General features: G+C 48.8%; 1 protein-coding gene across 1 annotated transcript in view; it reads right to left on the bottom strand.

Annotated features, from left to right (window-relative positions):
- The window catches only part of EBF2 (EBF transcription factor 2), a 237,515-nt gene extending 224,221 nt beyond the window's left edge, over nucleotides 1-13,294 (bottom strand). The window contains exons 1-5 of the mRNA XM_088151946.1: nucleotides 12,598-13,294; nucleotides 6,266-6,422; nucleotides 4,394-4,457; nucleotides 2,145-2,200; nucleotides 1,690-1,763 (exon numbers count right to left, since the gene is read on the bottom strand). Of these exons, the coding sequence (XP_088008072.1) occupies nucleotides 1,690-1,763; nucleotides 2,145-2,200; nucleotides 4,394-4,457; nucleotides 6,266-6,422; nucleotides 12,598-12,728 (482 nt within the window). The 5' untranslated portion in view covers nucleotides 12,729-13,294. The remainder of the gene's footprint in view (nucleotides 1-1,689; nucleotides 1,764-2,144; nucleotides 2,201-4,393; nucleotides 4,458-6,265; nucleotides 6,423-12,597) is intronic.
- Between the last annotated feature and the right edge of the window lie 1,119 nt (nucleotides 13,295-14,413).

Below are 14,413 nucleotides of genomic sequence, written 5' to 3'. Positions count from 1 at the left end.
ACAGTTGCTATGCTTTGTAAACCCAACCAGTGAGATTAACTTCTGAGTAAATTTTCTTAATGCTGTCACTTAATTCATTGCATTTGCACCTTTTCCAAGGCATACATTTCCACTTGAACCAAGGAAGTCCTTCTAAAAGGGTAGAGGAGTCCCTACAGCTTACATACATACTGTATATATTCCAGAAGGAACCATCTTAGAGAAGTATGCCTGAGAAGAAGCACCTGAAAAGCAAGAATGCCCACCACTCAATTTGTAAAAATAGTGAATTAAAAGTGAGTTAATTTTGAAGATATTATACCATTAATCTGAATGTTTCCAATTAACATGAGCTAAAATCAGTCTTCCAATTCCCCCGAGAGTAGGCAAAGATATTGTCATATCCTGATGATATTTCCTGTTACAACTTTCCATCAGTCTGCAATTTCCTTGACTGTCCTTACTTCCTGATCCAGAAAAGCCCAATGAAATTTTAGGGAACTGGGGCCGTCAAGGAGACTGGAGATTACTAGACAAGTTACTGTCCAAGGAGAAGGAGAACGTTCCTGCATCCTACTTAATCACCTTGGATTAATGGAAGCAGGAACATGATACTCAATAGCATTTCACTGACATTTCCTCTCTGGGGGTGAGGGGAGGAAGCAATCTATTTTTCATCAGATGGAGGAGGAGGAGGAGGAGGAGGAGGAGGAGGAAGAAGAAGAAATTTCTGCAGAGCACTGTATGGCACTATATTGTCTAACAGATCCATCATATATCATAGTCCAAGTGTCATACTAAAAAGAAGGAAAAAATTAAAAGGTGTTGTTATTGCTAAAGCCACCCAATATTTATTTTTGTTTGTTGATTTGTTTCAGTATACATCACTTACCTGAGTATGACCACATTAAACCCAGCAGAATTTCCTTCTGGGTAGACACGCATAGGATGTAACTGCACCGCTGGTGCATTAAATGCAAACAGACTCATACCTCGCTAAAGTGGGGCAACCATGACAAAGGACAAAGCTCAGAAATTGGCGGCCCTAAGACCAGAGATGTGAGGATAGAACTACAGCCTTCATGTGACTTTAGGCATGCATGCAGATATGTATAGACACTAATTCAGAAGCCAGAGTTGTGAAAGTTAAATTGCTATATTAAAATCAAGGAAAAGATGGATTAAAGCTTCTCTTTAGAAAGATCCCAGTCCCTTAACAGAGCAGAACCTCTAGCCAAGAGTTGGGTGAAGGGTCTTAAGATCATCTGGCTTAATATCATCTAGGGTTCCAACACTTCCCTGGAATTCTTTCCCCATTCTCAGGAAAGCTTAAAACAGAGGACATTAAACTCAAATATAACCTAGTGAATGCCAGACTGAATAGTGAGATCTTCAGAGAGGAGAACACTTTACCACTGTCTTCTTAAACATTATGTTTTAAAATTTTTATTTATAGCATTAATTATTAATACTTCCAGATTTTACCTAATGAGGTGACCTTCTCATCCCCTTGACTGGGTAATTAGCCTTCACACCAGTGAAAATTGTTTGTCACAGTTTCATCCAAATATGTCCCATTTCTCTTCTACCTTAACAATTTCCAGCTGGCCACCCATCTCGGCAACGTCGGCAACTAGGCCTGTTTAGCTACTGGACAGTGATTGTATCACATGCCGGCATCATGAACATAAAGGAACAATGTTGTCTTACCTGCACATAACTTCATGGGTGAGTAGAACTCTGCACATTTCTGGGTTCTTGTTTTGTCCTTCGTAGGTGATGGGCTATAACAACATGGAGAACGTGGGTGAGTCAGTTTAAAACAAGCAAGACACTCTTTTTTCTCTCATGATTTACCAATCTGAGCAGAGCTAAGAAAGTAAAAACAGGCCTAGGAATTGCAAATCTTCCAGAAGAGCCTTCTCTAACGTTGCCCCCTCCAGATACATTTAGAGTTCAGGATTTTGGGAGCTGCAGTTCCAGTATGGTCAAAAAGTACCAGATCGCGGAATGTCTTTTTGCACACTGCAAGTGAAGTGCTACCTAGAAACCTTCCTTTGAAGCAGCTTTCATAGAAGATATAGGCTATCCCCGTTAAGAGATGGTGACTGTTTCTCTGAATAACAAGATAGGTTGAGGTTAAAGGATAGGAGCAGAAATCTCACCTGTTTTGTGACTGAATCAATGAGTCTGACAAATAGATCTTGTTCAGTCCTGACACCTACAGGGAACAGGAAGAAAAAGGGATGGGAGCAGGATAAACATGTGGTTTTTTTCAAAGGATTTGTTCCCCAGCCAAGCACCCATTTTCATCTTTTAGATGATTGACAGATAGATAGATAGATAGATAGATAGATAGATAGACAGACAGACAGACAGACAGACAGACAGACAGACCGACCGACCGACCGACCGACCGACCCCACTACAGGCTGCCTTCTCTCACAGGTAAGCTGTTTAGGGGAGGAGATACCATAGTGCATGGCACTAAAGCACATATATATTGCATTCATATACAGCCACCCACATGATCCATCACATCCACCTTCCTCAACCTGGACCACCTAGACTCAGTGGATGACAATTATAGGTTATGGGAGCTATAATCAAGACTAAGAATAGTTACTATGTATCAATAACTCCTTCCTTTTCAACATTATCCATCAGCCCACATTTCTCTCCATTCCTTCCAAGCTGTTGTTCTTCCCTCCCTCTCCCTTTTTTCCATGGTGACCTCAAGGCAGGACTTTGGGGCAGATGTCATTCAGAAGAATGAATCAGAAGGCCTTCAAAATGCAGGCAGATTGCCTTACCATGTTTTTAATAAAGTCATAACATGTAATTGGATCCAAACTAAGTCATACTTGAATACTTAAGAATAAAACTGACCTTGAATCAAGTTTGACTGCCTCCATGCAGCTTTTCAGCAGTTACCAAAATGATTGGCCACCGCCTTTCCCAGGAGTTGCTAGTTTGTTCCCAGTCTAAACAACAGCCCCAGAATTCCCAGGAATTCTCTCACCCCAGTATTAACTAGAGTCAGTCCACTTAATTTCTAAGGTCAACCAAAGTTGGCTAGATGCTGCTTCAAATAGACCCATTACAATCAATGGAGCTTAGGCTATTCACAACCAACTTAAGCCTCACTGATTTCGTTGGCTCTAGTCCAAGTATTACATCTGGATCTCATCTTCTGCCATTCCTGGTACAAAACCATCTAGTCCCACACCTAAAATTATCAAACTGAACCATGACTAATAGATTCCCTATCCGTTCTTTCTCTGCTTACATTCACAGAATGTGCTAACCCAAACTGTGATTGTTTATTTTTCACTTAGTGTATTCTATAAATCCAGTTATAACCGTGGAATATCTTTATTAGAAAAAATGAGCAATCTTTTCTGGTTCTTTACTAGATAGGCAGGGTGCTTAAGCTCTCCAAAAAGAGTAATGCAAAAATCCCTTCGTTATCGAAAGAAAACTCCAGTCTGGATTTGTACAGTAGAATTTGTTGCTAATGATGCTGGTAGCATCCACACTGAAACTGACTTGAGATGCAAGAGTGGCTCTTTGGGTGATCTTATCCATTTGTTGTCTTTTTCAAGTTGTTTGAGGGAGGCATAATGCCACTCAACCCCTATACCTGGAAAAGTGTTCCTCCCCCCAAGGTTGCCTCCCTTTGTAACTTTCCTAAACCCGCATTCCAAAAGTGGCTCAAAACAATGGCATAAACGGGGGGAGGGGGAGAGATCAAAACTACATACACATTACACATGCTTTCCACATTCATACAACTGTGTATGTTAATGCATATATTCACATTTGTCACCACCTGATGGAGACTAGTGGACCAACTCTACCATTAAATACATACATACATACATACCCCTCCTTGTCTGATGGCAGCAGGATCAGTCATTAAGCCTCCCCCAATCTAGTGCTTTCTATACTGGAAGACACCTTCAGGAATATTGGAATACCCCTCCCATCATGCCCAGCCAGCATAATGTCCATACAAGTTACAGATGATGGAAGTTTCAGCCAAATACACCAGTGAACCGTAGTATATTAGCACCTTCCTCTGACTGCAAAAAGATAAGCACAGTCAGACCTGGCTAAATACTTGGACGGAGGGCAAGCACAAAAGCCCAAGACTTAGAGCAGACTAGGCAGTTAAAAAAAACAGGAAAAGAAATTCTCAGAGAAAGGCAACAGCACAGAATTTCCATACTGCTGCAAGAAAACTACACAGACATGACCATGAAGGATATAGTTGTGTCCGTGACATCACCAGGAGGATAGGTGGCTTTACCTTTTTCATACCTGGAGGGCACCAGGTTGGGGAAAGCTAACCCTGATAATTAGCTTACTCCTTCAAGGCCCTTTGTTTGGAGTGGGCTGGAGAAGGACTTACCGTTGCTGTACAGAAGCTGTAATTTGTAGTGTGTCCCATTATTTGTTTTCTCGTTGCCCTGTTCCTGAGAAGTGAAAGAAAAATGGTTCAGAGTCTGGGTTCACATATCACACTAAACCCTTAATTGTGGCTGACTAAATCATTAGATTGAGTTCCCACTGCCAGAAACCATGGCTTATACATCACAATGGTGGGCTTGACCCAACACAATGAACCAAATCTAAACAAGCCACATTATGGTTACTGGGATGTGTGAACCCAGCTAGAGAGTTCCCAGAAGCAAGTTCAATTCATTAGTTCTTGCTGCCATAGAATTCATAGCAGTAGCACAATCTTTCCTATTGCTTGTTCAGCAGAAAGACCCAATAACTGTGTTTGTCGATCCTTACCCATGGATAACTGAATCATGGTTCATTCAATTAATCCAATTTTCTGGGCTCCCACAGCATATTGAATTATAAACTAGACACACAACACCCGTAACAAGTTGGAGGTTTAATATGTTCTACAAGTTACAGCCTCTAAGCTCAATGAAAACTTAGTATATGGTTGGTTCAGGAGATTCCTTTTTAAGACTAATTAAGTAACTCTTGCAACTCGACAGAGTTTACTTAGAAGTCAGTTCTGTTGTGCTCAGCGGGCTCTGCTCCCAAACAAACCTCCATAATATTGCCCCAGTTTAAGACTTGCAGAAGAGAGGACCCTGAAGAACGAGGCAGATGTTTCCAAACTGGCATGGATCATTATGTTCTTCTGTCAATAGCTCAAGTGGCGGATATGCCAGTTTCATATCAACCCTCTGCAAGGGGAGATATTTTGTGGTTTGGGTCCTGCTAAAATAACCAGGAAGAGAGGGACCGCTGTGTTGGGCAAGTTCTTTTTCTTTCTGAAACTTCACTGAACTGGGAAGGTGGACTTTGGACACAGTCATTTCAGAGACAAGGTAGTGCCTGTTCCAAAAAAAAAAATCCAAGGGAGGCAGAGAAAAGAAACTGCAAATCGGGCAATTGAACCTCTTTCTGTCGGGACCCCCGATCAAGTAATAAATGTCAGTTTAAAAACTGAGGGATACCTTAACTGCAAGGCCAATAGAGTGGAAAGTCACAAGTATCTAAATGGATATTCTTGACTGATTGCATCACCCCTTCTCCCTCCCGCGTGGGCTCCCCCAAAGAGAAACCCTCTAAGTCAAGACTGCAGTCCTAAATCCACCCCTATTCTTCCGAAGAAAACCTGTCCAGGCTTCATAAGGGCGTAGATGTAGGGAGGAACGACCCGGCGCGTTGAACTGCGGGTGAAATTGACTAGAGCAGGGTTCCTCAACTCCCGCAACTTTAAGATGGGTGGACTTCAACTCCCAGAATTCCCCAGCCAGCCATGCTGGCTGGGGAATTCTGGGAGTTGAAATCCACCCAACTTAAAGTTGCCGGGGTTGAGGAACCCTGGACTACAGCACACGGGGCGAGCCCGGTCCCAAAGCACAACGGGAGGAAAAGTTCTCCTTCGCAGTTAGAAATCAAGCTCAGCTTCTCTCCCCTCCGTTCCGGCTCGTTTGGGTCCAGATTCGCGCGGAATCCCTTCCTAGCCAGGGAATGAGGAAAGGGTAGCTTTTAAGCTCGAGACCGAAATTGACCAAAACTGCAAAGGGAACCCAGGAAGAAGGAGAAGGAGAATTATTATTCAGGAGCCCGGGTTCTTAGGGTCTAAGCCGTTTTTGAGAGAAGCCGCCTGGATCCCACCGCAATTTTGGGAAAGACCTTTTTGCTCGCAACAGATCGTGTTACACCCGTCGTGGGAGGAAAGGCAGAGGCGAGCGGGTTGGACCGAGGCAGGCGGGAGGACAGAAGACCAGAAGCGGAAGGCGATCCTTACTTTGTCGTTTTCCACGAAGTCCACGAACGCCGTCCGCTCGATTTCCACGGGCTGACCCTGGCGGTCGTAGAGAGCCAAGACGAAGTGGAAGAAGTTGGATTTCCTCAAGTTGGAGGGGGGCTGTTTTTCGAAGTGGGCTCGAGACAAAGCCACGCCGCTGTGGAGGAAGGAGAGGGCAGAACGAGAGGATGAACCGGCTCAGCCCGCAAGTTCCGCGCCTTCAGCCGCGCTCCCGCCCAAATCCGCGCGCGTACAAGCGCAGCTGCCTCGGGAACCCAGAACAGGCTCATTCCGGCGACGAAAACACACTTACCTGGGAGGGAGGGAGGCCCCGTTAAATACCCCGGGGCGGGAAACCTCACACGCAACCCGGCGCTGGATTTGTCGGGTTTGGGATTAGCTGGTGCGGGAATTTAGCCAGCTGTGGTCGGGAAATTACCTTCCCTGGGTTAGTGAATTGTGTGAACCCCGCCAAAGGTCGTGGATAAATCATACCTTGGCTTGGCGCGAACAGAGCCAGTGGCTGCCCCTTTGAGGAACGGTTGCGCTGTGGTCGCCTTAAAAAGCGGAGAGGTTTTGACCCGCCAGTCTGCCCCACCGGGTAAACCACGGCTGAGTTCACACAACGCGCAGAACCCGATGATAATCCTATTACGTTTACCACGCTAAGAAAGGAGTCGTTTTATGTTTGGTGCCTTAGGGTGAAAAAAGTTTGCGGAGAGGAGAATCCGTTTCCTTAGACTCTGTTCACACAATATGCTAAGCCTTAAGCAGAAGTTTATTGAATAAAACTCAACTGGCTAGGTTGCCGGACACGCTGAATCATAAGCCACAATTTAAAAACCAAAGTGACTGTGTTCAAGCAATACTCCTACACCAAAAAACCCCCGATCGACCTTATGATGTAGCCCGTCATGTGAACCGGGCCGCAGACACAGAGAGCGTGCCAGAAGCAGTAGAGATCCTGCGCCTATTCCATGTCGGAGGCATTGTCCCACTTAACGCCTTTCTGCAAACTGAAACTACTTCTGCACCGCGGATTTTGGCGACGGCTAAGTTCCTAAGTTGCCCCGTGGCTAAATGAACCAGGGATTCCTCCTTTGACCCAACTTTCGAGGCTGCAACAGCAAACCATAAACTAACCACATATTAGATTAAGCTAACATTCGGCTGGCTAATTTGCGGTTCAGTTTATCCTGCGAATGTCGTTGTTATATTGAAGTTATTAGCAAACTTTCCTGTTGTCCACCCCCCCCCACCCCCGCTCGTGGACACGCGGGGGGTGCTCAAACTCGAGTTACTTACAAGAGAGCAAGTGAAAAGAAGGCGCATGACACAGGAGGAGAACAAGCGATTCACCTGCTGAATTTCCCATTTTCTCAAAAATAATTCTATCAGTCAGATTTTCCTCCCGCAGTTATGAAACCGAAATTGTTTTCTTCTTCCCAAATGTTTCACAGCAAACATCGAACGCTGCAATTCTATACACCAGCACCCGAGCCCTAGGCAGAACCAACGGGGTTTACTTTTGAGTAGACACGGATAACCGTTTTGTTTCACCCTCTCCAACCGCGGAGATACCACGCACCTACCGGAACGGTTCCCTTCTCCGATCACGCTCCCATCGATTATTAAACAATAATCAGGGTTGAACCAGCTTGAAGGGACAATTTCACGATACTTCATATCCCCACCACGGTCAAACAAAACCCCGCGTTTTTAGATCCGCTCCATTTCTCAGCCATTATCCTACTGGCAAGTTTCTAATCATTACTTAAATAGCAGGGCAGGAAAACTCGGAATTCGGAGAAGATTCTCACGCTTTCCTATGTAGGACATCAGAGACTGCCCCGAAAACTCAGGTGGGCTTTTATTTTTTTCATAGAAAACCACAATATTTTGCCCTGCTGGGCTTACACGAAAATAAGCCCCATGGCAATCGGTTGAAGCCACTTTCGGACGAAGCTAGTGTTAACCCTCGCACTGCCTGCATTCACACAGCTTGCTGAACCACAAAGAAGCTGAACACATTTTAGCTGAGCTATTGTGCGAACCCCACCCAAGTAGTTAGTTTAGGATTCCGCCGAACCAGGAAAATTGGATTAGATTTAATAAATGAAGTGAACCATGGGTAAGCGAGTCGGGGGAACCCCAGGGCAGTATTTCCCAGACTCTGATCCAGCTCTTTACACTCGTGATGCGGGTGGGTCAGCAAGCTCAAAGGACAGGGCGGACAAAGAGATTGCGCTGCTCTAGGAGTCTAATTCGGATCAATGACGGATGATCAATAGCGGTAGGGGGTCTCTCTTCTCTTCCCTCCATATGTCCACCACCGCCTAGAAAACCCATTGATTAGGGGAGGAGAGAAAGTAGGGGCTGCACTGGATCGGAAAGTTTATTGATTGTTCGCCTATACTCAAGACATAATCGATCCTTTAAAAAAAAAGACCTTCCTGAAGCCGCGAGCATTGTCTCTCCCCTCCCCCCAAAAACAAATTTCTTTAAAAGCTCCAGGTTTTCAAAGGGGGGTTATTTCAAGTATTTGGGCTGGGCAATGAGGCGATCCACGTACTTCTCGCGGGGAAGCCCCACCGGTTCCGAAGGCGGACTCTTGGAAATCAGCGCATCTTCCCCACAAGGAGTCAGAAGCCACTCCGTTCGATCCGGCGTCAAGCTGGCCCGGGAATCCCGCTGGAGCGAGTTTATTTCTAGTCCAGCTTCTTTTGGGATCTTGAGTAGAAGCGCTGGTGCTTCAACCGACTCCGCTGCTCTGCCTGTTTACTCGAGAGTGAAACTCCCGAGGATTTTAGGAAGGCTGGTTCCAACGTTACTTTCGCACAGGATCGCAGCCTTGTCTTGCCCTCTTCCAGTTATTTTTCTTTGCGCCGATCCTACAAATATACTCTGATACTCCGACGGAAATTTCACTAGTTTAAACTGGCCTTATTCCTATATAAGGCAAGAGATTTTGGGGTGAGACTTGAAAAGCCCGCTTGCTGTACGTGTTTACTCAGAAGTAAACTCCGCCATATTTAAAGGAGTTAAAATAATTTTATATATACTTGTCAAGCTGACGAGTTTAGGATTCACATAGGATTCAACAATCAAAGGACAACTTTAAGCCTCAGTAAAGTCACCAGGTTTGAACTGGAATGGATAGATTTATACCACCGCTTGGGAATAAACTTGGCTCGATTAAATGGGATCTGTTTCCCAATACTCGCACCTCGGTTTAAGCTTACAAACGGCTCAGAAGGGTAGCCTTACCCAAAACGCGGTTTCACTCATATCGAAACTTAGGAGGGGGACCTACTTTCTGCTAGATTTGCTCTGAATTTCACCTCCCAAAACCTGGGCCAGGCAAGAGTGGTTTAGGATCGGAAAAGCGACTTTTTCCCCAAAGGATCAAAAGACCAACTTTCCGAGCGAATGGATTTAAGGCCAGAGACTAATTTTGGATTCGTTCGGTTTAAAATTGTCCTTGAACAGTTTTTGCATCCCCTTTAAAAGAGGAATATTTGTAAGGGAAGGGGAACTGTCGAATTCCCTTGATGGGGTGGTCTAAAATCGCCTTCCTTTGCAGCTAGAGAGAGAATCGAGACAGATTTAATTTCTGGGGGGGAAAAACCAAACCTACAAGCCAGCTTCGCGCAGGCGTGGAGTCAGAGCTGTACAAAATCCCGTTTTTTGGGAAGCGCGTTACTGAGTGTAGCTCACTCACCGAAAGATTCCACAAGAGAGCTGGGATCTTTTTTTTACCCCCAGAGACTTGGGGCTGCTGCTGCAGGGGTGTATGCCCCCAGGTGGGAAGGCAGGAAGACCTGCCCGAACCTTTGAGGCTCCCCACGCACGAGAGAGACCCACGCACCCTCTTCGAAAGCCGGCCCTGTCTTTTCTTCTCTGAAGGGGGAACTTTATGCCCCAAGAGAGGGAGGAAAGGGTTTATGTCTACTCCCTTGAAGGACAGATCAAATCAAACTCGGGGTATCCTGTCCCTGGCCTCCAAACGCAACTTTTTGCATCAGCCCACCTCTTCGCCTCGGGGGTTTTACCGGCCCTTTCGCAGCGTTCAATTCCCGCTGCATCTGAAGCCAAACGGGCTTCCTCAGCTCTCCAACCTCCCTGGAGCTCGAAGTGACCCCTGAGGAGACGAGGACAGGGTTGCAGGGCTCGCGGGGGACGGGGAGGAAAGATTACCAGCCCCGTTGCCATCCTGCTGAAGCCCCTCTCCGAGGAATCCAAAGGGGTTTACTCCGGGGTAAGACTTCATTTGCACGACAGCAGTAAAAATTAAGCGCCCGGGGGCGCAGGTGAAACCAGAGGGGACGGTTCCAGTTGGCGGTTATTGTTTTTGCTCTTTCTGGAGTTTGTTTTCCAGTGGCTGCAACCCCGACCGTTTGGAGCGAGAACGCTCTCCCTTTCAGCAGCAATGGAGTTTGGAAGGAAATGTGTCCGTTGCCAAGCCCTCCGCCTCTTTCCCACCGAGTCCGGATGACGGCAAGCATTGGGGCTTAATTCAAACTTCTTCCGAAAGTCCGGCTTTGATTCTCTTCCTGCCACCAGTTTAGAAAGTGAATCTCCCGCGCAGAGCAAAGGGCGCCTACTTTTAATCCGTGAGGAAGGATCGCACGGGCGCTCTTTGCCTCACGAGGGGGAGCCGGACGCCGGCTGCGAAGCGCGATCCCGAATCCAGGAAGTCCCTGAACTCAGCAGGCGTTGCTTCCGATCTTAAGGCGGCGAAGCTGGCGTGAATTGGGAACAGGCCTGTGCGAATAAAGTGGTGCAGAGCGGGTGTCTTTTGGCGTGTCTGCTTCAGATGCGTGCTCCGGGTCAGTGGCCCAATTCACACAACACACGAAACTCTCAAGGGTGGTTTGCTGGCTTTTGGCTGATCATACGGTACTCTGTGAAGCCTCCAGTTGTGGTTTGAAATTCGCCTGTTCCGAGAATCCAGGCAATGTCGGTTTATCTTATAAAGCATGATTAAGTAAGCCGTGGCTTTGCTGCGCTGTGTGAATTCAGCCTCTGTCGGAGCGTGGGAAGCCCTCATCCGCTTTGCTCCCCTTTAGTCACTCACCCAGGCCAAGGTACTTAGCTTCCAGGCACCCAACGCCCTAAACCTGGTGTGGCCTTTTAAGTTAAGAAGTGCAGGGATGGCCCCGACCTTGCACGACTCTGATATCAAGTTCCACTGACTTCATCGGGTCTCCCTAGCCGGGAATCCAGCCCCTTGCTGGAGAAAAAGCGCAGCGTTGAGGACACTTGCTTAGCACGAGAGTTTGCCTGAAAGCAAAGTCCGAGGAGCGGACTTCAGATCCAGAGCATAACCACTTCCTCACATTACTCTAAGCCATGGTTTGGATAACCCAGGATTATTGAATAAGCCACTATCACCACCCTTGTCACACCTCAGCTGCTGAATTCACTAAACCCGCCAACCAAATCAACCACAGATTGATTTAACGGGTTGTGTGAACCAGGCCTAAATGTCACCTGTGCCCTCTCAGTTCCACTCCCGCCTTCAAGAGGCTTCTGCCGAACACCGGCCTGGATCGGGTTAGAATTAGCGCGGGCGGATCAGATAGTTGGGTTCGCGGGCAGCCCCTGCCCCTCAAGCTTTACACCCTGAAATAAAGCGGGTAAACAGGGTCTCGGTTCCCTGCATGCCACGCGAGAAGAAAGCGTTCAGTGCCAAGATTGTAAAGGCTGGTGTTTGGAGGAACGGAAGTTCGGGTGGGGCAAGTTATCATGAAGATCAGGCGAATAGCCCGTGGAGGCCATCACGATCCCCTCCTGGAGGCATTTACACTAGAGAAGGAAGACCGTTGGTGGGAATGGCACTACTTTCTTAAGAGAAGGAGCTGGGCAGCCTCGCTCTAGGACCGTTTCCTCGAAAGTAAATTTGATGCCACGCATCAGCTTCTAGAGAGCTGAAGAGACGGGGTTGTCTGAGTTCCCGGTCCGGAGAGAAGTTCAGCATCCTCGAGAAGAAACAACGGGGCTCTTAAATTTCTCTGGGTGCAGTCCCATCCACCGCCTACTGAAAAGTAAACCCCCCAAAACGTCCAGGAGACTTCCTTCAAAGTTGACTAGGCCAACAGAGCCCCCCTTCCTCGCCACTGGCTGTGTCCCTCTCTCGTGAGGATGCGAAGATCTTCCAGCCCAACCGGATATTCTGAATGCGTGCAGGGACAAAAACAAAACCGGGGACGAGCTCGGCATGGGACCGGGCGTCCAGAGGGGCCTGGGGAGCAAAGAGGGCGACGACAACCCTCCACAAGCCCAACCCGGAATGGGAGTCAGCTGCAAATTCGAGATTTTGTCTACTTTACCTTTGAGCGGCGACGTTGGCATCCACCACGCCGACGTTCCTGACCCAGGAGCGGACCGGGTCCATCTCCGACCCCAGCACCTTGTCTTTCAGGATCGGCCCTCTTCCTAGCGTATCTTGGATCCCAAACATTTAAAAAGTTTATTCCAAAACCCAAACTAGGCTTCTCGGCGGAGCAAACTTCCAAACCAGCGACCACGCACCAATTCCTCTCCGAGGGAGATCGGCCGCAGCGAGCCGCCTCCGCCTTTCGGGACGCGTTGGAGGTTCTGGAGGGGCTTTGTCCCCCCGGCTCCTTTAAAACACAAAGCAAAGCGAGCCTTCACCGAAATAACGGAGGGCGGGGGCGGGGGGTGCTTCGCGCCCCTCTCTCAATTCTCGCAAGCCGAAGTCGCGGCGCGGATCTCAGCCTCTTCCGAGGCGGCGAATCATCTTCTTAGCAGCCGCTGCCGGGGCGAGAGAGCGGGGACATCGGTCCGCATCTCAGCGACGTCCTTCTCCGAGAGCGCGGGTCACCTGCTTGCCGGGGACCGGGGGTCGGCTCCGCGGCTGCCTAATCCACGAGGAGCGGAGAGCGCGAGAGAGCCGGGAGGGAGCGCAAGAGCGGGAGGGGGAGAGAACGGCAAGGGAGGGGGGAGGAAGGGGGTCAATCGCAAAAGGCAGAGGCGAACTGCTGCCAAAGAAATTCTGATTACCCCCTGAAACTGTGGCAAAGCGCGGTCGGTTTTCCGCACCGAGTTCACCATGAATGGGTTACGGCGAGGGGAGCGAACGTCCTAGGGAAAGGGGCGGGGCGCCCTTCCAACTAAGGCGCTCCGATTTGCATAGGCTCGCCCCATTGGAGGAGAAGGCGAGAGCGGCTCTCCAACGGAGACGGGCGGTGCGCGGCGTTGCGGGTTGCCACCGGAGGGGCGTGTCGCGGAGGGGGCGGGGATTGCCCGTGTTGGTGGGCGGGGCTGCCAGTGGGCAAGGGCGCGTTTTCTTTTCGGTCGGGACCGCGGACGGGCTAAGCCTCTTACCCAGCTTTGCGTTTCGGTTTGTTAAACGGACCCGGGTCGCAGGGAGGGGACCGCGGGAGCAGCTTGGTCCCCAGCTGCGTCTCCGCGGTCGTAAAGGATCTCCGGCATTCGAGCTTGCGGCGGGGCGCTCCCCTACTTGCAGCTGCCCCCCTAAATTTTATCCGTAACAGCCAGTCCTGCCCTCCGCTACCGTGTTTCCAACCCGCTCCCCCGGACTTGGAGCCCCTTTCCGACGGATTCCCCCCCGGTCTCGCATCGCCTGTCTAACTCTTCCCCTTTCCAGCTCCTCTCGGAGGGAAAAGGAAAACGGGAGTGTTTTAAAACAGGGGGGACATTCACAGCTGGGTTCCTCCGCGTGAGGTCGTACGGAGGGCTCCGTCTCCCCCTTAGGCACGCTTCCCCGTTGTGGAGCAGCGTCCTTACGCTGCTTTAGGATCGCTATCCGAGTTGGCTTGCTTGTCGGCTGGCTGCTTCCCAGAAGGAGGTGTTAGGCTGGGGTGCTAAGCTTTAACCTTTCGCACGGGCCATTCCTACAGAGAAGGGTCTGCAGGCGCGCGCGTAACCACGCTCTTTAAGAACTTTTTATTATTTTCTGAAGCCGAGAAAGATCCCCGCACATCAGAGTGTTTACAGCCGTGCCGCCGCCCGTCCGTCTTGCTGGAAAAAATGACGCGTCTGTATATCAATGCAAAGCGGCTTGGTGTCAGTTCTCCCCCCCCCCCGCACCTCCCCACCCCCCGTTCCTTTTGTACTGCGATCTGGGAGGATAGACCTGTCTCTGAAATCTATCTAGCACCG

This window comes from Python bivittatus, unplaced genomic scaffold, assembly GCF_059951505.1.
Source record: "Python bivittatus isolate LINGU-HERP-01145 unplaced genomic scaffold, Pbiv_v1 ctg000680_np1212, whole genome shotgun sequence".
NCBI lineage: Eukaryota > Metazoa > Chordata > Lepidosauria > Squamata > Pythonidae > Python > Python bivittatus.
This window is presented reverse-complemented; position numbering and strand designations above follow the sequence as displayed.